At 44.3% G+C, this 23,161-nt stretch overlaps 1 protein-coding gene and 1 long non-coding RNA gene across 6 annotated transcripts in view; one reads left to right on the forward strand and one right to left on the reverse strand.

Annotated features, from left to right (window-relative positions):
- Positions 1 to 8: 8 nt before the first annotated feature.
- The window catches only part of Ca-alpha1T (Ca[2+]-channel protein alpha[[1]] subunit T), a 61,746-nt gene continuing 38,593 nt past the window's right edge, over positions 9 to 23,161 (reverse strand). Inside the window, exons 3-26 of one of the 5 annotated variants that reach the window (XM_065307587.1) lie at positions 19,903 to 20,012; positions 19,605 to 19,836; positions 17,815 to 17,989; positions 17,329 to 17,367; positions 13,913 to 14,183; positions 13,757 to 13,849; positions 13,505 to 13,673; positions 12,965 to 13,137; positions 12,626 to 12,817; positions 12,387 to 12,582; positions 11,293 to 11,899; positions 10,915 to 11,118; positions 7,916 to 8,081; positions 7,094 to 7,387; positions 6,860 to 7,033; positions 6,575 to 6,748; positions 6,152 to 6,502; positions 5,465 to 6,085; positions 5,256 to 5,405; positions 5,032 to 5,193; positions 4,751 to 4,966; positions 4,333 to 4,525; positions 3,662 to 4,231; positions 9 to 3,603 (exon numbers count right to left, since the gene is read on the reverse strand). In XM_065307587.1, coding sequence (XP_065163659.1) covers positions 2,591 to 3,603; positions 3,662 to 4,231; positions 4,333 to 4,525; positions 4,751 to 4,966; positions 5,032 to 5,193; positions 5,256 to 5,405; positions 5,465 to 6,085; positions 6,152 to 6,502; positions 6,575 to 6,748; positions 6,860 to 7,033; positions 7,094 to 7,387; positions 7,916 to 8,081; positions 10,915 to 11,118; positions 11,293 to 11,899; positions 12,387 to 12,582; positions 12,626 to 12,817; positions 12,965 to 13,137; positions 13,505 to 13,673; positions 13,757 to 13,849; positions 13,913 to 14,183; positions 17,329 to 17,367; positions 17,815 to 17,989; positions 19,605 to 19,836; positions 19,903 to 20,012 — 6,545 coding nt within the window. In that variant the 3' untranslated portion in view covers positions 9 to 2,590. Of the gene's footprint in view, positions 3,604 to 3,661; positions 4,232 to 4,332; positions 4,526 to 4,750; positions 4,967 to 5,031; positions 5,194 to 5,255; positions 5,406 to 5,464; positions 6,086 to 6,151; positions 6,503 to 6,574; positions 6,749 to 6,859; positions 7,037 to 7,093; positions 7,388 to 7,915; positions 8,082 to 9,870; positions 10,016 to 10,914; positions 11,119 to 11,292; positions 11,900 to 12,386; positions 12,583 to 12,625; positions 12,818 to 12,964; positions 13,138 to 13,504; positions 13,674 to 13,756; positions 13,850 to 13,912; positions 14,184 to 17,328; positions 17,368 to 17,814; positions 17,990 to 19,604; positions 19,837 to 19,902; positions 20,013 to 23,161 lie in introns of all 5 variants that reach the window. The other 4 variants (XM_065307578.1, XM_065307593.1, XM_065307609.1 and 1 more) reach the window with 4 other exon arrangements.
- Positions 13,099 to 15,109, forward strand: LOC135795845 (uncharacterized). The gene is made up of 4 exons (XR_010549165.1): positions 13,099 to 13,228; positions 13,296 to 13,369; positions 13,896 to 14,050; positions 14,106 to 15,109. It is a non-coding gene; the product is annotated as an uncharacterized lncRNA (long non-coding RNA).

The raw sequence follows: 23,161 nt of genomic DNA on the forward strand, positions 1-23,161 counted from the left end.
GAAACAAATTTATTTAGAAAACTAGAAGAATACATTTATTCGTTCTTACTGCAATTAGAGAATCAATAATTCAACAAACGTACGTTCATATTCTACACAATTTGAAACGACTTATATTCAAAATATATCATCATCATCAGTATGTAATCTTTATGTCCAACGAAATTCGAAACAACACAGCTCTCGCAAGCGAAACGCGAATTTGTATTTGACAGCCAACTGAACGCGAAATCAACCGCATATATATATGTCTGATTTTTAGTTTATTGTTACGGATTTACGTTGCACATCTTCGTAACCACAAATATCAACGACTAAAGTTTTAAGAGCTAGCAATCGCACGTTACTCTGCAATTGATTTCATTAATGAATACACACCTGATTATTTATTTACGTCCGATTTAAAATATCTTATTTCACATTGTATTTTTTTTTTGCCTTTTGCTTCTGTTAACAGTACAGGATTAACAGTTAACAGTACAAGATGCTCTACAGTTAATTACGTTACGATTTACATTGGTTTCTTTTACGATTTACTGCCGCTGCGTAGCGTATACAGTACAAGTGATTCGATTGTGTCTCGTTCAATCTTTGTTTGCCACATTTTCCATGTGTTTCATTGTATTTTCCCTTCCTTCAATAATCTATTACAATACTTAACATCATTTTGTTCATAAATATCTTGCTAAACTTTAATTTAATCTCCTTGTTTTTTTTTCTTTATGTGTTTGTGTGTGTGATTTATCGGCTGTGTCAATTTCTGCTGTGATTGATACGCTGCCAGTGGTTGTGCTTTGTTTATCATTTTATTGTAATGATGACGTTTAAATTTACATTTACATCTAACTGTTTCTTCTCATGTTTAAAATTGAATAATTACATTGTTTTACCTTTAGTTACTCTGCATTAGCTTTAGTTTCTCAATTACTCAGTATGATCACAATGAATTTAAACACGAAAACTATTAGAGAACAAACAACACGTGAGGAGTTTCTTATTCTTTGGTGAGCTGTTCGTCGGCTGCTTCGTTTGCTGAGTTATTCGTTATTCTCAAAAGTTTTCATTTTGTTTTTCAAAGACGAGGAAAGGCACGGGGAGAATCTTCACGTTTGAGTAGTTACACCAAACGCGCCGCATTTGATAGATTACTCACATGAATATAGCTATAGTATAGAGTCAAAAGATAACAAAACATCGAATTGACACAGTGTTCCATTTTATATATATATATAGACCTTTTTTATCATCTTAGAATAAGAATATAGACATTTCTTTAACGAGTGACCATTACGTCTGTTACAGTTACTTTAGAAATTTTGGTAGTTGTGGAGAAATCGGTGTGATTCGAACAAAGAATAAGACTACAACCTGATACAGGCAATTCCTGCTTGTTCATGAACGTGAAACAGAATTGCGTGGAAAGTTCTGCTGCAATTAAGTTGCCATCAACCTGCTTGCTTATGAGTAGTTAAAGGTACATGTATATGTTGTATATATATTTATCTAAAACAATAATCATCAAGATTTGCTCAACGTTTCAAAATAAATTCTTTCAATAGTTTATTTACCAATCTCCGCTTTTTCGGTCCGTTGTCTTTCTATGTGGGCTCTACGTCCTCCTAGCTCTCCCTGGAGTAATTAATTAATTATTAACGGGTATTCAGGTGGCGTTAACATTTTAAGGGACTAAAATATCACAGACTGCCCCGAAAATGTATTTTCCGTGTGTTTGCCCATCGTGCGCATGCGTGAACGTTCGGCAATAAGTCGCTCGCTAGGCGCTTTGATTGTTGAACTAATACAATTCCAGTTTTCAGTTTCATTGTGGTTCAGTTAGGTTTCTAACGTTTATTTGTCCGTGCTACGTGACTACGTTATCAGCTACAGCCACGTGTTTGGTATCATTTTATTCGGTCGTTTAGTGCCGCTTCAATTTTATTGTTTCGTGTTTAAAAATTACTTGATGAAAGTAGTACCCTGTTCTAGTTGTAGGCCATGAAGACGAACTAATTAATCTCTAAGTGAGTGAAGTGTGGCGATGTCCCAAACAACGGGTGAGTGTACATTAGCTGATAGTCTGGGTACTACAGGCGCTTGCAAGAATGGAATCTACCTTTGTTCGTGAGTGAGAGAGTAATTATTTGTTTGCCAATTGCGTTTGGTTTTGTTAAAAGTCGTTTTTAATCATAACAAATCTAAAATTATACAGTATCCTCTAACGAGAAGGCTAGTTTAAGATTGTCGAAATTTATTCATTCGTTTTTTTTGTCAAGTTCCTTGTTTGTTTGATCGTTAATAGTTTAATTAACACGTTGCGTGTGTGTGTGTGTATGTTTAAGACATGTCTCTCATCTAAATTTAATAAGTCATTGTTTTAGCTAACATTGTTTAAATCTCTCCGTCAATTTGTTCGCCATTATAAGTACTCTATGAGTTAGTCAAATCCCTAATAAGTGCTGCTCATGTTTAATTGTTCCTCTGCAGTCGCATTGCAATACTGGCGCTTGAAAGGGCTTAGATGAAACGATAAATACACGTTGGTCAATTATTGCTTATTTGATCCGGCGACTTGTTGCTCCACTCGCAACTTTTACCTCGAGTTCGATGGAACGATGCGTTCGGCGGGTTCACTGTCAACGAGCTGCTCCTCACTGCCATTGCTGATGTCGAAGATATCGTACTCGTTGACATCCTTCAGACTTTCGTCCATCTTGCGTCGTTCGGTGATGATCCGCTGCACGGATTCCTGCGAGTCGTGCTTGGGGATCTTGATCTGCGACTCCGGCTGCAGGAAAGGCGTCTCTTCGGTGACGTCCTTGGGTGGGGAAGACGAGGGTTTCATGAACAGGTGCTTGGTGCTGCCATAGAGCCGCCGGAAATTACTGCTGTCGTGCTCGTCCTTCGGAATCGGCAGCAGGTTCTCATTTAGGCCCTGGTTGCTGCGTTTCAGTATACTATCACTGCAAGTCACCTTTAGTTCCAGCCCAAGAAGATTCTTATTCTCATTATTCTTGCTGTAAATCTCCGATTGTGAGTCATCAATGTTTTTGAAGTCATCAAAGGTGGACAACATAATCGGCTGCTGGGAATGTACCGTTTGTCTGCGTACAGGCACCCGGGATCTGTGATTGTTACTGTTGATCGACGAGGCAGCTCCGGGAGGAATATAGATAAAGTTGGAAGGCAGAGAGAGCACTTTAGTGAGCGGTTTGTAATTCGGTTGAAGCATTTCGGAATCGAGTTGCAGTGCCAGGCAGAGTTCCCTGCGTTCCTCCATTTCTTGCTTTTCCTGAAACTCGCGTTCCAGTTGATTGTCCATATCCTGCTCGTCTTCGAGATGTTTGTGAGATTCTTCCAAGTGTTTCATCAACACTGCTACCACGACATTGACCAGCACAAATTGTGCCATCAGGACAAAGATGACGAAGAAGATCGGGGCGATCACGGGCGAGATGCAGCAGTTCTTCACACAATCGGCATCACTCTCGCATCCTTCTCTCAGGGTGTCTTTCATGATGCCGTTCCAGTTATCGCCGGTGGCGACACGGAACAACGTCAGGAAAGCCATCCCGAAATTGGAAAAGTCGGCGTGCTCGCCCAGCCCTGAAACAATTTCATGCCGATTTCCTGCAGTGCCGGCGCGTACTGATAACACACTTACCTTGACAGGGATTTTCATCGTCGCACTTTAGTTTCCCGAACAGCTCCACACCCAGCGCTGCAAATATGAAGAACAGCAAGAAGAATAGCAGACCCAAGTTACCCACTTGAGGCAACGCCTGCATCACGGTGTCCAAAAGAGCGCGTATACCCTTCGCCATCTTTAACAATTTCAACACCCGTGCAATGCGCATTACTCTCATAACCCGTAAAACCGTCGGGTTTATCGGGATGATATTACTCTTCAATTCTTCCAGAATAATTCCGACTACTGATAGAATAACGATAACAACATCAAGTTGATTCCATTTGTCCTTCAAATAGAGGACAAATCCCAGCGCTATTAGTTTCATGGTGCTTTCCAGGATGAAAACGGCCGTGAAGAAGTAATTGAATATCTTTAGTATGTAGCTGAGAATCTCGGGCATCTTGTAGCTCTCCGTCGCCATCGTGACGACATTCAAGCCAATCACGGCCGCGATTGCCAAGTCGAAGTATTTCGAAGTCACCACGTTGTGGATGAAGAGTCGCCTCGGGGAGTAGTTGATGTAATAGGGCGGTTCGTTCATTTCTGCGGGACAAACAAGAAAGAACGAGTTTTAATTTATAATTATCGTTTGTTATTGGCAATGGAAACGGGTGCGTTTTTGGGCTATCAAATAATTCAATTACTTCGGCGTCGTTTCTCCATCTGAATGGCGCGTTTGGCAGCGCGCCGGACGCGCTCCTCTTTTTCTTGCTCCTCGCGACAGCGATGGAAGTTCTCGACGACGACGCCGACGAACATGTTCAGCACGAAGAAGCCGACAAGCAAAATGAACGATATAAAGTACAGCAGTCGCCATTCGGAGTAATTGATTTGCGGCTGAAACATTGATTTCAATTAGCAGTGGCATCACAAATGAAAACTTATTAAAAGTTTTCATTTTTCTCGAGCGTCAGGGGAGAAGTTTGTTTTTCGAAGGAATTGGAGGAAAATACGCGAAGGGTGGAAAATCCCTTGCCGGTGGTGGTGGCGGTGTTGGCGGCGAGGATGTGCCGGGTTTCGGGCGTGAGTAACGCCCGGCACGCCGGAATCGATTTATCCTACCTGTTGATCGACGCCGACGGCGTCTAGACCCGTATACATTATGTTCACCCAGCCGTCGCGCGAGCTCAGCACGAACAAAGACATCAGCGCTTTTCCCAAATCGTCGAAGTTGTACTTTTGGTTGACCCATTTATTACCCCTTCCTTCACACTCCGTCCTATTGCGTACGCCAGGCGCGGTCGGCCCCTTGCACGAGTAGAACGAGCCTTTGAAGAGCTGAAAGAGCAACCAACATTCAAGCATCACCCTCGGATTCCATACCAGACGCCAGACTCAATCACCTGTACTCCCAGAATGCCGAAAATGATGAAGAACGTGCAGCAGATCAGCACGATGTTGCCGATGGGGCGCAGCGAGGAGAGAAGTGTTTGAACGACGAGCTTTAGTCCCGGTGCTCGGTTGATGACTCGTAATGGACGCAACGATCTTAACAATCTAAATACCTGCGAAATAAACGAGGCCCCCAGTTAGAATGCGGCGCGTGCCGAATGATTAATTAACGTACCCTTAAAATTCCAAATATTTTAGGACTTGACTCGCTAATTAGACTCATTAGCAAGTCGACAATCGATATTATAACTAATGAACCATCCATAATGTTCCAACCGGAGGTGAAGTACGCATCCGTTCCATAGCACATTCCACACGCGACAACCTGCAACAGAATTCCGCCTTATTTCCGGCTAAATTGATTTAAAACCGGTTGAGACCCACCTTTACGAACATCTCCAAGGTAAATACAACGGTAAAAACATAATTGCTAGTGGACAAGAAGAGACGTTCTGGACTGTCGGGCGGTATATTAGGCCGCTCCATCGCCAACGTGATACAGTTTAGGGCGATAAACAGGAGCACCACATTGTCGAACCATTTCTGCGCCACGAACCATGCGCAGAAACGCCGAAAGCGGTTTGCAGGAGCGAAAACATACAGAGAGTAATCATCGCGTTCCTTCATACAACCCTTGGGCTCGAGGTAGTTGAGCACGCGTTTGATTCGGTTGACATTTGCTGGAGGTGAGGTGGATAATCGCGCTCCCTCCGCGCATTCTTCCATGCAGATGACCGGTAGGGCTTTCTCGGGGTCGGGCTTCTCGTGCGCCTCGTTGATGGACTTGTGGCTGAGTCGCATGTTCGCGTCGTTCTCCAGTTTGACCTGTGAGGCAGTCAGCAACGAGTTGGGGCGCATCGTGTTTGAGGTGGACTGTGTGTTACTACGCAGGCGGATGGCGTTCGGTGGGCTAAGACCACGGGGGGATCGGTTGTTGGGCGGGTCCGTCTGCGTGTCGTTCTGGATGCGCATGGAGGACTGCAGCAGGTCGTTGCGGAGGCTGCCCTGATTGCCGCAACAGTCGAGTGGGTGCATTAGGTGATCAGTGCGGGCCGGAAAGGGGAGACTTACGTGTCGGGTGACGCCGCCGCCGTTGCACAGGTCGTGTTCCTGCCCTCGTCCATTATTCAGCGGCATCGCCTCTGAATCGCTTACGCTGCGGTTCTTCTTGCGCACCTTCAGGCTGGAACGTGAGCCCAATTTCCAAGATGTTTTCCGCTGCAGGCGCGCCTTGTCATTGGATTTTGCCGGTCCGACCTTCTCCGAATACGAGGTAATTTTTGAACCAATACGCTCGTTATGCGTGATGATTTTCGCTGATGCAGTCGGTGGATCGGCGGGTTGCGCGTCGAATGGTCGGAAGATCATCTGCGGAGGCGAGAGATGACTCGGCGGTTTCAGCAGGCCGGGCATGCTAGAGGTCTGAAAATTGTGGGGCAAAGTGTGCTAGGTTTAGTAAGCGCTCGGTGGAAAGCAAACAAAGCCACATCTTACTGATTTGCTTGAGTTATTACTAGACGAATTCGGGAAATTGCAAATTTCATTGGACATCGCCGTGTCGCCGGAAATGTGTGTGATACTGTATCGGAATTCGGGAAAGTCGTCAAGTGTGGTGCTGGGAGAGTCTTGCGGTGTTGCTGCTGTGTGTGTTATTACTGGCGGAGACACCTTTAAAACAGCAAAAAACAACAAACAAACGCATCAGCGGATGAACGCAACATTGGCATGGCATTTTGGGTTAGCACGTAAGCGCGGTGTTATTTCGCGGAAGCACCTCACCTGCGCGTTCTTCATCATCTTGGACTCCTTCTGAATGTTGCACTTTGGATCAATTTCCAAATTGAGCGGGCAGCACTCGCGTGGGAACTCGCGGCAGTCGGTAATGCACTGCTGACCATTAGTGTGCTTCACTTTCCGGAGCTCCTCCGCTGATTTCGAGTAATGCCTCATTTCCTGCTGCGGGCATATCCGGGTTTAGTAGTGCATTGTAAGTGAATTAAGTTCACAACTCACATTATTGTGGTAGCTGTTGCACGAGGAGCTCGATATGGAGCGACTGCTTTCGTCGGAACTTTCGCGACCACTTTGGTCCATCATGGACATCTTTCGCCGGGCCATTTCACGCTGCTCGCGCTCACGGCGCTCGTTACGCTCGGAGCTGAAGCCCTCCACGAGGATGGCAACGAGCAGATTGAAAAGCACATAGTTGCCGAAAGTCATCAGAGCGACAAAGTACAGTGCGGCCCAATGGGAGGTTTTGGCCATGCCGTTTGACAACACCATATTCCAATCCTCCTGGGTTAAGATCTATGTGCGGGAGATGTCAGTGTTAGAACCGGGGCGGGCATTGTGGGCATTGAGAAGGAAACGGAACAAACAGAACAAAAACCTCTGAATTTAACGTTCCAACTGAGTCACGTTGACAAACTTTCGATCTCTCAATTACGGCGAGAAATAAAGAGCTTATTATGAAAACAGTTTCGGAAGTTTTCGAGTTTTATAGTGCCGGCGCGAACAATAGCACAACTTGGACTTGGTGGAAAATTTTGAAGGAGCGCGAGACGGACACATCCGTTTGGCTTGGCAATAAGCTCCTTAGGCGCTCGCCGAAAATGTTATTAAATTGAAAGGTTTTCTGCTGAGCTTACACTACGTACAACAAAATCGTGAAAGCGAACGTTTTTAGTTCAATTAGAATTAATGAAAGCTAAGATGAGTGATGTGATGGTGAGATGATGCGGTCCAAATACACGATCACATGAGCAATGACATCGGCTAGCCGGCGGGTGGAGGGTGTTGATGAACATGTTGGTATCGGTTTGGTTTCGATCTTACTTGAAAAACGGTGACGGTCGCCCAGAGGATATTGTTGAAGTGCTTCCGATCGCACTCGCACCGCTTGTCCTGCTCGACGATCATTTGACACGTGCACTCTTTACTTACGCCATCGTCGCCGACGTACTTGCAAAACTTACCCCCAAACAAGTACATGCCAAGGATGCTGTTCGAATGGACAAAAACAAAAAGCATTTGTTTGGTTGGTTTCCTCAGATTAAGACAAAACGAAAAGAAACACAACGAAACGAAATCACGCATACATTTTGACATAACGACTGTGTGTGTAGACGCAAAAAAATTGGTAAAACACGCACGCAGTACGCAAACAAGCCCAAAAATTCGAACGATACCAATGTAATACGTGTACACAAAGGGTACGTAAGACAAACGAAACGAAACTCAAAGGAAACGAACGAAATCAAAAAATCGCAAATCGCAACTCAAAGAAATTCGACTCGCACGCACACACAAAATTAGATACAAATATCATACGTCAGACAAGGTACAAACACGATGTTATACGAGTAGCAGTATCACATATTTACATAACACATGTACAAATACCAGTGATCAACAAAAAAACAAAGGCAACGGTTTCGAAACAACGTTTTCTTGTCTTGTATATTCTGTACTAGATTCGACTTTGTTGCCATTCGATACGAGGTACGTGTGCGATTTGCTCTTCTCAAAAGCTACGATTACTGGCGCCCGCTAACTAGGCTCTAGCTACTCGTCAAAGATTACAATGTGTGGAAAATGTGAGAATGTCGCCTACGCCTACGCTACTGATAATATTAATAAATTACTTGTTTACGTATACGAAATAAAAGCTAACGACACAATCGACTAAATCGCTAAAAGTAAATGGTAATTAACAAATGGTATAAGGGTGACAAAAACTATTAGCTATTTTTGTAAGTTGTTTTGTCGTTTTATGGTTGCGGAAACATCTCGGTTTCGGTTTATTGTTATTCGGTTTATCGTTTAATGAGTATTTCTTTCGGTTAATGTTGCGTTCATATCAAGAGAGATTCACATGTTGCGTTAATATAGGTAATTTTAGAAGCGATTCGTTACGATCATGTTTAGTTGTAGTTGCAATCAATTGGAAGATTAAGTAAAGTTAAAATCAACAAAACGGTAGGTAACAGCACAATAGTATACAAAGTTAGTAAAAGTAGAATTTGGGGGACACAATCGATAGATGCAGCTTGCACAATGCGCAATCCGTCAGTTCATAAGAAACTTCGAAAAGACAGACTGGGAAGAATGTTCGAATGCAAGTGGGATCAAAGTGTGCAATTAATGGTGCAGTAATGAGTATCAAAAAACGCATGCAGGTATACTTCGGCAGATGATTCAATAACCATGACAATGAGAAATAGTCGAATGAGAGATATATCTTAAAACCCAAACGAACAGAGAATATGAACTCGTCAACTCAAAAAATAAACAAGAAAAGAAATATGTACGTACCTGGTCGCATTAGATTTACCTTTAGGATTTAGATATTTTAAAAAACGTCGTGAGTACTGCTGACAGCGTAAATCGCAGGCGGCGATTGCAGCAAAGCGAAATCTCGTAATAGTAAGTAAGAAATTAATAGGGAAAGCTTTATATTTACATTGGCTTTGCAAAATGTGCAACCGGCTCGGTATCGGGCTGCTGTTAACTTTGTTACGAAATTATACATGACTGAACTACTACGTAATTGGCAAAAATGAACGTTGTTGTTAATCGAAAATGAAATGACTACGTTAACGGTTAGGCGCCTGGGGGTTAATCTCCAGCTCCAGCTATCGCAATGAAAGTGTCTACAATGCGTTCTGCTTTCGGTACGACTTTTGCTCAGTCCGTTTTTCCTCTCTGCTAGTCCTTCGACAACGAGACAACAAAACGAAAAAGAAAAAAACAAAACAGGTTGCTTGGTTTTAGTTTGAAAGTCAATGTACCTGGAAGACGGTAACAATCGCCCATAAGAGTGAGTCAAAATTTTTCCGATCTTTGAACTCGTCTTCGTTATTCGGACATTTGCCATCATGATTTTTCTCACTTTTCTCGCAAAACTTGCAACCGAATAGGTTCATACCCAATATGCTAGAAAAATACCAATCAAACGTCATCAACAATTAAACGCAAATATTCCACGCCGATGTTAAAGTGATCGATAGATATTAGAACAAATTCAGCGCGGGTCAGTCAATTAAGATTATCGGTTAGATTTTTTTTATCAAAGGTCATGTTTGTATTTATTTATTCCTGGTACAACCAGTTGTTGTTTTAATGGCATGTTGTTCAGTTTTGATTGTGGTTTTAAGTCTGTGCGTTTATTTGATGGGCTGATTTAGAAAATTCGTTTGTCTAGTATGCATGAATATCTGTAAAGTAGAATGCATCAAACTGAAAGTGGTCAAACTGGTGAGATCATGGGTGAATGAGAACGAGTGGCATTGGCGCTGGGCTTGCTTTTGTTGTGTAAAAAGTTTGTTCAAGTACGAGTACAGGTAAAACATATGAAAAATTTCGTGGTAAATGAAAACAAACAGTAATAACGAGTAATAAGAAGAGTACGAGTAGTAGTAAAGTGGAAGTACAGTAATAAGTCAAGTATCAAAGTAAGTAAGTAAATATTCCAAGTATTATTCACGTATTTATCGAATCAAGTCAGAATTTATCGCAATCGAGATTAGTTCAATTGGAAATGGCAATCGGCTTTTATCGAATTGCCACCCTTTACCATTTGATCATGTCTTTTGTTCGGTCATTAATTTATCCCGTTTTGTTTTGTTTTTGGGCCGGGGGAGAGTATAAGTTTCCTCTGTTTGATTTAATAGTTTGATTTTATGTTGATGTTTCATTCTTTTCTCTACAGAATTTCGTTCGGTGCAGCTCGAATTGCATTTTGCGACACGAATCAATATCTAAACGGACCTGCATGTCTCCGCGCCATTTGTTCGGATAACCGATTTGAGCGATGTAGCGAAAGATTGTCTTACCTGAATATGAAAATAAACAAAATGAGCAACGAGAAAAAGATTGCCACGTTATCCATCGTCCGTAGCATGACGAAGAGCTGGCGGCGCAGATTGGGCATGAATCGGACCAGTTTCAGTATGCGTAGCAAGCGGAACGTACGCAACACCGACAGCCCGGAATCGCCCTGCCCGTCGCCGGTGAACTTTTGAAAGATCTCCACGGCACTGCAGAAATAAATGCACATACAGGGAAAAAATCAGCGACACGTTGCGGATTTCGATCAGCGCACACGCCACACGTCCGCTATATACTTTACTACGAAAACAATAACAAATCCGTGCGCATTTTTCCCATGCCCGACTAGAAAATCCCACCGCAATCCTATGATCCGCTCTTACCTTAAAATCACAATTGCGCCGTCGAAAACGTTAAATCCGTTCGACACGTAGCCGAAGGGCCCTTCGGCGATAACTTTCAGCAGCATTTCAACGGCGAAGATCGCCGAGAAGACGATGTTGCTCGTCTCGACGACGTAAGTCAGCTCTTTGGGCTGGTCGTGGTACTCGATACCCATTGATGAGGTGTTGATGAGAATCGCAACAAGGATGCTCTGCTGGAAGTACTTGTGCTCGACAAGGATCTTAATCGCACGTCGCACGGTGCTCAGGAAGCGAAGGACCGCTTTGATGGTGAGGCACGTGATCACGTAGCATTTGGAGCGGGTGGCATTGCGGTACTCCGCCTCACAATGCCACATATCCTGACAACAGCTGTAGTCATCCAGTGATTGGAAGAAAACGTCATCATCGCTTTGTTTACTGCCTTTGGACAACGAGCTGAAGATCAGGTCTAACCCATGACCAGTGGGTAATGCAGCGTTGATCCCCCCAAGAGCCAAGAGTTGTTGGCATGTCATTGTTTCACCTTTGGTCAGCGGGAAACAGTGAGTATGGATCATCTGTTGAGGTGTAGGCGTGGAGGAAATCTGCCAAATGTTACCTTCACCTAAAGTGGAAAAATATGTTTTGGCTTCATTGATTTTGATTCAGAAATATTCAGGTTTTGATTTGACGTCCGCGCATAATGTAAGTGTTGGTATGCATTGTCGATACTATAAATTGGTCGTTGGGAAACAAGCGACCCTTAACTGCCGGCCGAGAGTGCCACCGTTCATTGTTTGGCGGCAGCGCGCACGCGAGAGTGGAGTCACTAAGTGCCGAATGGTAGTAGGAGATCGCATCAGCAGGCATTTGCCGCCGATTGCGGATGGTGTGAGTGGACATGAACTTCTTGCGCGAATTGCTGCGAACGACTCGTAAGCCACTCGTCGAAGATCGAGAGCGCTTTTAATCTCTAAGCCGGATTAACTCGACGAGCACTTTAACGTCTTCGGATATCCCGCCGGCAAGTTTTTATTCTCTATTCTTTCCAGACTTCTGATCACCCGGAAGATAAGCGGAAGATTGAGCGTAAGTATTGATATTTCACTCACCTGTTTGTGTCATTTTTTCAATTGACATTATATTCTTCTTGTCCACGTTGAGATTGACCGCGTTTGATGAGGAGTTGGGACTGGCCGCCACCGGATTGCTGCCGCCATGGTACACGACCACTTCGCTGAACAACACCGATGAACGTCGTCGTTGCGGCTGGGGTGTCAACAACTCCGAGTTCTGCACACCAGATAACTAATGAAAGTTTTAGGTACCCTAGGGCCAAACACGCATATACCTCGTTGTTGTTGCTTGATTTAGAGTTCTGGTTAACACCCATCGAGATGGAGATGGATGTCGAGTCGGGATCTTCATCTTTGTTCTCCTTGTTTGATGAGCGGCTGTTGTTGTCGTTCTCTTTCGGCGGAATGGAGCTGGTTGGTGTACCCGAGATGCCTTGATGTATCAGCGAGGGATCACTCTTATGCTGCTGGATAATCGGTCATGGTTTTCATATAATCCACATCAGTTTAATTACAATACCGATTTTACTATCCCACAGTTAATGCGTCTTATTGGGAGTGGTAGAATCGGCGTTGTAATCACATACAATGTGTAAGTATAAAACATAAATTACCAAGAGTTTGGGACAGCTGGGATGGTGTCGTTTGTTGTAATTAAGTCGAATCGTCTCGCCCGAAATGACTTTGCGTTCGTTCTCTCGCTTCCTTTTATCTTTTATGAGTCGTATCTTTTTGATGATCCGACGCTTGCCGCGTCGCCATAAATGCGCGATGTACTTTACAATTTCTGCAAGTAAACGACGACAGTTAATGTATGTGGAATGCAAGGCGTTAGGGATATCTGGACGCCGTGCGGACAGTGAACAACCCTAGGAAAGGTAATGAAAAAACTGAATTGCGACACGTGCTCGTAAAGTAAATTAACAAGAATTTTCTACTTCGCAGCGATGTAAAAGGAATTGTTTCTGCACTCAACATAAAATCACAGTACTCGTATGCCAACTTTCTGTATCTATATGGTAAGTACAAAGTGCCATTGGAACAATGCAAACAAACATTTCATCAGGCTCCCTTTTAAAATTAAGACTATGAATTCATTGGAACATAAATGTTATTACTTTCGCGCGGGTGCACTTCTGAGGCTTGTTACGTACCTGCATAACAACTTGTTGGTTCACTGTTGTTTGTGCTCGACGCCAATGTGCTCGAGCTCTGGAATCGGGCGCGCTCCATCCGCATTCGCTCCATCTCACGTTTCTTTGTCTCCGAGAACTGCGTCGCGATGACGACCAGACACAGGTTGATCATGAAGAACGAACCAATCTGCATACAAACGCGCGCGCAATTGAGACGATGATGGATTGCGGGTGTCAACGATATTAAGACCACAACGAATGCACACTCACCACAATCAACAGGACGAAGTAGATCCAATCCCAGAAGCTGTGCGCGTCTTGCACATAATACATTATATCAGTCCAACCCTCTAAAGAAATCACCTATGCATAAAAAGTATTTGTTTAAATTTTATGTTCTGGTTATTAGTTTCAGGGAGAAGCTACCAGAAAAATTGCGACCCACGCCACGCCTATGTTATCGAATGAGATGGTACCCTGAAAAGGGTTCTTCTCGCCATCCCGGCAATTGGTGTAGTACTGGTGCCAGTTTATGCAACCACTTTGATTACTCATGTATTCCTCGTAGGTGAGGTGACAAGTCTTGTTGCCCTCTTTGTAAGGTGGTATGTCTTTGCAGTAATGCATGCCGCTGTGATCGTTCTTGCTACAGATGAAGTCCTGCTCCTGGGAGATGGAAAAATACAACGACAAGTCTCTGAAACACAATCACTCCGATTAGCATCCGGATGACCATCGGCGAACAGAAAATTATTAGGCACGACGAGGTGTTAGTCACAGTCATATAGAGTTGATTAGAGATGGTTAATTTTGAAAATGATTTCGTTTCGTTCCGCGAAGAAATCCTTTTCGAATTCGTTCATTTTCATTCGTCTGTCAACAGGTAAAGTCGCCAGTCGCGGGCGAGTGATCGAATGTGAAACAAATCGAAATCAAATGAACGTAACATAAGATGAGGGTGAGGGGGGGCGCAACACAAACGAACGAATGCTTAGACACAAGAAGATTTTTATACGAATGCAACCAGAGATTTCTAACCCACAGAACAGAGTGAAGACGAATAGTTGCCTATTGCGTCCCTTTCCGACATGCTCATTCACCACGTACACGTACATAAGACACCAGGGGTATAGAATAGAATACAAGAGTGAAGTGAAGAAGAAATGATGCCAGGCAGACCACCAACAAGCACAAGTTAAAGAATTAAGACTGATTGAAATCGGTGAAGGGATAAACTTCAGTTTAGAATTTCACGGAGCTGAGCTGGAGGAGGAGATTTTCCCGTCCGAAGTTTCACTCCGACGCAAATCCAATATGAAACATGGAAAACTCATTAAATTTGCATAAGCCCGCCACGCCGACTGGCCTTCTAACGAATTTTATACTTTTCACAGCATTCGGGATATGGACTTTTTTATTGTTCTTTAATGAAGTCCATGAATGCAGCGCACACACTAACTGCAAACTGTTTCACTTTTCCGAATGAATATTGCCGCTGACGGCTTTTTTTTTTATTATTATGCGCGTTGTCTGTTCGGTGAATTATTAGTAAAACGAGTGGATAATACGCGCGCAGTTCAGTCGCATGCAATCGCTCAACTTGAATTTTATTGACTGTAATAACTGAGCAGTTGTATTTTTCTTTCCCGCCGCTGGTCTTGCCGCGGTGTTTATTGTTTTGCGCGCGCGGCGGCTTTTTGTTCTCGGCACGTATTGATATTGTCTTCGGTCTTCGTCATTGTGCACAAGTTTATTATGAGCGTCGTATTGTTGGCGCAGAAAGTATTTAATATCAACATAACAACAACACTCGAAGCGTTGGCAAACAATGTGGCGGACGCTGAACTGAAAATCGATGCGATGACCGATTCGCGGCCGGAAGCGGTGGCGGGCGTCGGGGGCGCCGCCGACGTCGTCATTGTGTGTGCGAAGGCTCGAGTGGAAAAAGTTTGTTAATATTTCGCCGATCCGTCTCAATCGGTCTTAATGCGCTCGTCCGCGGCCGCGACGACAATCGAAGAGCGAACATCGCCAGCGGAAGCTGCGAGAGGCTTCCGCAATTTCGACGTGTATTTACATCGTTCTCGAAAAGAGCACTGCTATTTCCGTCTCTCAGCGGAACATCTCATGTACTCCTAGTGCGTCACAACGAAGAACAATCATCGTCGGCGGGTGCCCATGTGCGCACTGCTCAAGAAAAGAGACGAAGCGGAAAAAACATTTTTTTCATATACAATACACACGCAGAAAATTCTAAAGAAGCGTTTCGGTTGTTTTTCTTTCTAGTTGGACGTCCATTGAATATAAAACGCAACGCAAAAAATAATTTAATTAAAGTACATCCGTATTTCTTCGTCCGGTTCAGAGGCACCTCCAACACAATAGGCGCAATTGCCGCAATCGTTTTCTTTTTTTATATTGAAATAATTTCGTGTCGGCGCGCCGAAAGTTTGTATTTCAATAATTTTTCAACATAAACACAAACCGCACGCGCGCGCGGCGAAATGCATTTTTCATTATTTGCACAAAAACTAAACCGAAAGTGTTCGCCAGAGGGTGGCGGCAGTGCAAATGGAAATCAATTTCCATACGCATTTACATCGCCATTTACATTTCAAAACGGTTCGACAAACTTTTCGATTGTTTCACGCCGAGCTTGCGGAATATGAAACATGAAGTTCACTTTATAATACACACGCTCGGCAGTGTTTTACTTTTATGGACTCCCCAGCATGAATACCGATTTTATCGCTTTGAATTTCGCGCGCCGCGCTGATGATGAATAGCGCGGCCGCAATGCGCGCCGAATGCCTACAATCTGAAATAACTACAATTAAATCGAAACGTGGCGGCCGGTGCAACGCAGCGCGCCATTATGATATCGCCCGCCCGCCGTCAAGTTTCCTTCATTAAAATATGAATGCAATCATAAAGCCATTGACGAGAGTGGAAAATCTATTTGCGCGCGCGCGTGTAACCAATTCCTGCGGCGCGCAAATTTTAACGAACTTAAGTGTGTGCTTCTCGTGGCATCGCGAAGAAGCCGGAAACCGCGCGCATTTAGGGAGCGCTTATGCAGTTGTCGACCGAAAATGCCGCGCATTCACATTCCGCCGCCGACAATAGAGACATATTCCATTAAATTTTCCGATGCGGGGAAATTGCTCTCGATGTACAATCGGCGCTGCTCTCGACCCGCATTTCGCGTGCGCACGCCATTCCACGAACGAGCAACGAGGAAAAACGTTTATTTAGAATATTATTGGAATATTTGTGTTATCCAACAACAACGTTTAGGTGGTTTTGCGGTAGGTGTGTCTAATTTTGGACGAGATCATATTAGAGCCGACGTGCGGCTAGTGCGGGTGAAGGCCACTCGTCCTCATCCACTTTTCTCGGCGATTACACATAAAACCACTTAATAATTCAGCGAGATTCGCCGATTTAATGGACCGAATCCTAATACGAAAGCCTTAACTTTCCCAACTTGACAGGTGTCCCGGCGTGGCGGCGTCGCAGCAAACTTATTTGTCTCCCGGCCGACGCGAACTAAAGCAAAACTATAATAAAATTTAGCGCCGCCGAGAGACGGCAGGCCGGCGGCGGCGTCGGCCGCAGACAGAGACGCGCTCGTTCCGCTCGAATTAGACACGAATCACTGTCGTTAGCACGAATCGCGCGTGGCGAGTCACTCGGCGTGATGAATGCAAAAACGCGCGCGTGGGTGGATGGGCGGAGCGCTGGGTGGGTGCGAGGCTGTGGAGAGTGTGTGTGCACGAAGATCGAAAAAGAGGAAAAGACGCTAAATTAAAGAAGCGCACGGGTGCGTTACACAATCTTACGTAACAGGCACTCGCACTGTGTACGGAGCCGATATATTCCTGCAACAGAAGTAAGCCGGCCTCATTCAAATCATATTCAACATGTGATCATCTAGAAATTGGCATTTAGATGGGGGCGCGCGGCGGCTACAACTTGCAAGGGAGATTATAAAATACATTCATCAAAACTCGTGAATTCTTCATATTACACAACTATTATATATATATAAATATCAAATCTAGGTAATAATATTTTCATAGGACAGCGAGAATTGAATGAAAATTGAATGAGTGTGGCCGCCAACGTGGGCGACGCCGCAAAAAATGCATGAAATCGTTTAAAACTGAATTTAAGAAGCGTTTGTGGTAAAAATCGTGGCGCGCAGTTCGGTCAAAAAATGTACCTAGCCTCACAAAACGTGATAAATGCAATGACGGCTGCAAAATGGAATGTACTCTGCATTAAGTATTTCATTATCTCCAAACACCAGCGAGCGCCATACTTACGATGGGAATGTGAAGTTATGAGATGCTTTCGGTATGTAGCAGCGCTGCCGTAGAATGCCCTGCCACAGCTGCACACCGATGATGCCGAAGATGAAGAACACAAAGAAGCAGAGCAGGAGGACGTTGCCGAGCATCGGCAGCGTGTCCAGCAGCAGCATGACCAGAATTCGCATACCTGAAATATTTTCGTGGTTTAATGTTTCGTGTTTCGACAGACACTGTATGCAAATTATCCACGAGGTCGGGACGACGGGTGAAAAATGTCAAGTCCTTGGTGTACTTGGCACATGTGCTTGGCGCGCGCGTCGAGTGCACTTGGAAAGATGGAAAAACGGAGAAATAGTGCGACGCGAACGCAAATCTCGCGCGAACGAACGAATCATCTTTGCCTATTGCACGAGTGCTGCATGGAGCGCGCGACGCGGGACAAAATACCAAAGGAAAGTTCGGTTCTCGAACAACTGCGAAATAGAAATAACGAAGGAGCTTGCAAACACGCCTGGTGGATGGAGGAAGCTACCACCGTATCAAAAGTCTCTCGTCGCGCAAGCTTTTGATGCGTCCACGCCAGCAAAACGACGAATCTTATTAAAAAGTTTGCGTGTTTTGCATTTTTCACGGCCGCGCGTTCATTTGTGTACGCTCCGCACCTACCCGTTTCCTCTGCGCGTCTTCAGCGCGCTTAGAAACGTGCGTTCGCAAACTTTATAATTCCGCGCGCGCCTCGGGTTTTTTGCGCCTCGGTTTATCGCTTTAATGGTTCGCTAATTAAGTGACGTTGACAAACGTGATTAATTTTAATTAACGAGGCAACTTATGATTGAATTTCAAACAAATTTCAGCGAGTGAAGGAGTTTTTAATTTGGCTGGATTAATTAGTATTTAAATCAGTTCCTTAAATCATTAAAGCAAGCGCAAAAAAAACACGCGACGTGCCTGAAAATGGCAAATTGGAAAAGGATTCCGCGCATCTTGCGATCCAATCTAGGGCAAATTTATGCGCGCACTAGTCAATCTGAAAGCCGTCATATATTTCGCACAATTTCGCCGGGGAAACTGATCGCAGCGCAGCCGCACACCTTGCGTGGGCTTCGACGGGGGAGTTATCCTCGTGATCCATCCAATATCACGCTACTTTCACATATTTCCCAATCATCAGACTTGCACGCGGAATTTCACGGTTTTTTTTTGCTGTTGAAATCTCAACCTTTAACAACCGCCAGCGACTCGGAGTCACGCAAAGGCAAAGGACATACGACATGCAGACATAGACTTACAGCAAAGTAGTGAACTCGCGGTCGATCCGCCGGAAGATTACACCTGCCAAGCGTTGCGCACACCGCCTACCATATCTCTTGGCAACTATTCGAACGTCTGCACCGCCACCGGCGTCTGTTTGTGACTGCTGCCGACTCGCAAAGTCGCGTGTAACTACCCGAACTATGTCAACTTCGATTGCGAGCGTTTTCAACCTACACTCGTTCAGTTCATCGTTATCCTCTGCTTTTTTTCTTCCTTTCACTGGAGATAACTCCAAACTCCACGGATATGACATATGTGTTTAGCTACGATTATTTGCACGTTTTACGACCTAATGGCAACGTACAGTATGCGTAGTTGCCGGCAACTTCAATCTTGAAACACGAGCTTCTTATCAAAGATGAAACTTGTCTTGGTTTACAGAGCGATTACACGACAGGCAAGAATTTTGCTGGTTTTGATGAGGGCCGAATAGAAACTCCGCATCGAAACTTGAACGCCGGGTCGACTTGTATGTCGGTTATACTCACTGGGAATTCGGTTGATGGCTCTTAGCGGTCTTAGCACCCTGATCGTCCTTATCGGCGATAAATTGATGTTCTCGATGTCCTGACAGTACTCCACGGCGCCCGCCAGCACGATGAACATGTCGAGCCGGTTCCAGGAGTCCGCCAGGTACGTGCCCTTGCCCCAGATGCCCATCGCCATCATCTTGATCATCATCTCCACGGTGAAGAAGAGAAATATCAAGTCATCAAATACCTGCAATGATATTTGATTTTATTTATTTTATTTCCGGTGTTAAAATGTAGTAATTTTTCAACTCACTTGCAGGATTTGGCAGCGTTTCGTGTCGCATTTCTCATCGACGCAGGGTTGGTACATGCCCAGTGTGATACAGTTGAGTAAAATGATGATCATGGATATGCGTTCGAACCATGTGTTGGTCTGAGTTAAGGAAACTTTCGCTGCAGTTGTAAAATTTTACGCCCTATCAATTATCGTAACTGCGTCATAAATCACGAAACTCTTTACGCGTGTTATATGCCTATTTGGCCCGACAGGAATTTTCCGCAGCTCCTGCCAGATATAGACGAATGTCGCGTAATCAATTTGCTGACCAAACTCTGCCTCCATCCTCCAGCTCCTGCTGCAAACACGTCCAAATAGAATAGAACAAAGAACGGCGAAAACAAGCGGCCCCGCAAAAACCAACGACGAGAGTGCAATTTACACCAGCACACGTCAAATCGGTCGCGCCGGCACGACATGTGTATACACCAACGATGGTAAGAGTGTGTGCGTCGATTGGACAAAGAGTAAGAACGAAAATTGCCTGTCCACGATACGCGCCAAGGTGTTTTATTACAGCGGCGAAGCGAAGGTGGTTGCTTTTTTCCTGTGGGTGGAGGCGCCGGGCGCCAGTCTACAGAAGCCCGGGGGCAAGCAAGCGTCAATTAAATCTATATTTTTCTTTACTTCCATTATCCTTTGGCCGCCTTGTGTTTTTTCGCGAGACATTTCCCGGACGTCTTCTTAACGTTTTGTCATAATATTAATGGCGGCCATTAATTAAGTCTTGTAGGGCGAGAATAAACACGCGCAGAATAAACACGAAACACAAAACGAGAAAAAAACGCGAACAAAACAAATTAAGAAGAAGCGGAGAGATAATAAATACAATGGGTGCACTAAACACGCCAAAATACAAAGCGTTGACAAGCAGATTTTCGACATCTTGAGACATGTCACACGAGAATAGATAATTGTTGAGGATGATGATGTTTATTGCGATGCGAGCGCGGCCGGTTAATGAAGAGGTTCGTAACAATTGATTAATGCGCATTCAGCATCGTTTAAGACTTTAATAATTCCATAGACATTATGCAAATGAAGCATCCATCTATCTTTGATCAGATTTAACCGCGCCACCAGCGCGTTATCTCCCCCGCCTGGCGTGACAATGGAGTGCCGTAACATTGTTAGCATGCCGGCGTGAAGAACGGGCGGCCCGAGTTGAACAATCGACGATTACGCTCCGCGTCATTTGCTAGCGGTTGCAACGTTTACGACGTCAATTCGAAGAGCTAATAAACCGATTTCACACAAGCCGCGACTAATGGCATGCCGCTGGCGGGCTTTACGGCGGCGGCGCCACGCCCGTGAAAGCTTTTCCAATGTGGGCGCGTAATGTGTTTTGTAATGCACTAAACATGTGAAAATGAAATGTGCGCGCCGATTAATCACAGCCGCGGCGAAGGAGGCCGCAAAAACGCCGGCGAATGTATCAATAATCGCCAATTTACCACTGATTTACGGCGAAAGAAGTTACCTACTCGTAATATCCATTTGGCTGAGTTGCGTGCCTATTCATCATCGCAAACTCAATGTTGTCATCAAACAACAACAAAAACCGACTATTTTTCAATTCGATTATTTGCTACAACGTTGAAGTATAAATAGGTACGACCTTAATTTTTTTTCCGTGAGGGCGAGTGGATTAAATTATCGAATTTTTTCGACGCGGTTGGCATGAATTGCGAGCAGGGCAAGTTTTCTAAGTTTGCTTGGGGGATTTGGACCGTTCACGTTCTATTCCAATTTAGTAAATTAAACGACGTCAAACATTGTATTGTAGCGGCGGTGGCGCTAACTTGGCCGACATGTCTTTGGAATTTCTAAGTGCTTTCAATAGTTTGCTACGGCAAGATATTACATGAGATATCATCGCGCATTAGCGAAGTTTTCGCGTGTGCAAGCCGAGTGATTTGTCAAACATTCACGCACCGTAATGCCGCTTAGTTATCGAGTTATATCAACTTTCTAACTTGCTTCGCCCACGAAAAAAAAATCAATATTACATTAATACGCAGCGGAGTAGTTTTTGAATACGAATTTTATCAAAAGCTTATAATAAGTTTAACAGCGTTGTTACCTTAGTAAATAAAAACGTATAACGGATTGGTATAAAGCATTTACAAAGTCTCAAGATACACAATAGAAAATCTTCTTTATCTCGCGATTCTTTTGTTAGACTTTCGTGCAATCTTTGTCATTCTGAAGGGGATGAGTGTTTCTATCGTTTGCATCTACGCGTTATCCTTCAAAGTGTTTAGAAGTGCTTAAAATTTGCATTTTACGCAAAAATATATAAAATATAAATGCATTGTCGAGGTCTATTATTAGGCGTATCCTAGTAATACAGCACTTGAACAGAATGTAAATGAATTGAGATTGAAATAGAATTGAATGAATTTTGACAAGGTAAAGCCCTTAGACAGGAACGTGAACGTGATTGAGCGACGATATCGGGGCGGGCGGTATGGCCTCGCGCCTGTCGTAATTAATCCGACCTCGGCAATAATTAAACTAGTCAATATTAGTTCTGGCAGCGTGCGGCCGCAGAGAATGCGCCGCCGTCGGCGTCTTCGGCCGCACCGCAGCGCCGCCGCCACCACCGCCGACGCACTCCCGCCGACGATTGCTGCAAACAGTTGTTACATTCCGCTCCTCTGGCCCCTTTCTGCTCGTCGCGCGGAACACGAGAGTAAGTGCGCTCATTGTTGCGGCGCAGAATGGCTTTTCGCCGCGGCAATATGGTAACATTAAACCGGCGCGCAACTTTATGCAAAATATCGCTTTCAACACACAATGTACATGATGTAAACCGCAGCCGAAATCCGAGGAAAACTTTGCAGTTTTCGTTTCGTAAGTTGCGAAAATTCAATACAATGCCGCCGAACTCAATATTTGCCCGGGCGGGATTTAATTAATGATTTTATTAAGACAGCAGAGCGTAATGAATGTAAACTTTGTGAAGACTTGTTTTTCTAACTTCTTTTTCGCAAGAAATGTCGCTGTAGGAAGTTGAAACTTTCGTCCACTCGCGAAGACTCCGACTTTCCACGCGATCCATTTTCGAATTACGAAGACGCAAACTCGCTCCGATTGTGATTTGAGTTTATAAACATGAATGGTAATACGGCTTTCAATTTACTTGAAGCGTATACTTGCAGGTACGCGCATGTAGTTTCGAAGAAGCTTGTTGCTTCGCTAATATGTCCGCCGCCCGTGCTTCGCATTGTCG

Source organism: Atheta coriaria, unplaced genomic scaffold (genome assembly GCF_025399875.1).
Source record: "Atheta coriaria isolate IRGN ID8LTWV9N9 unplaced genomic scaffold, Caltech_Dcor_3.1 hic_scaffold_1_pilon, whole genome shotgun sequence".
NCBI lineage: Eukaryota > Metazoa > Arthropoda > Insecta > Coleoptera > Staphylinidae > Dalotia > Dalotia coriaria.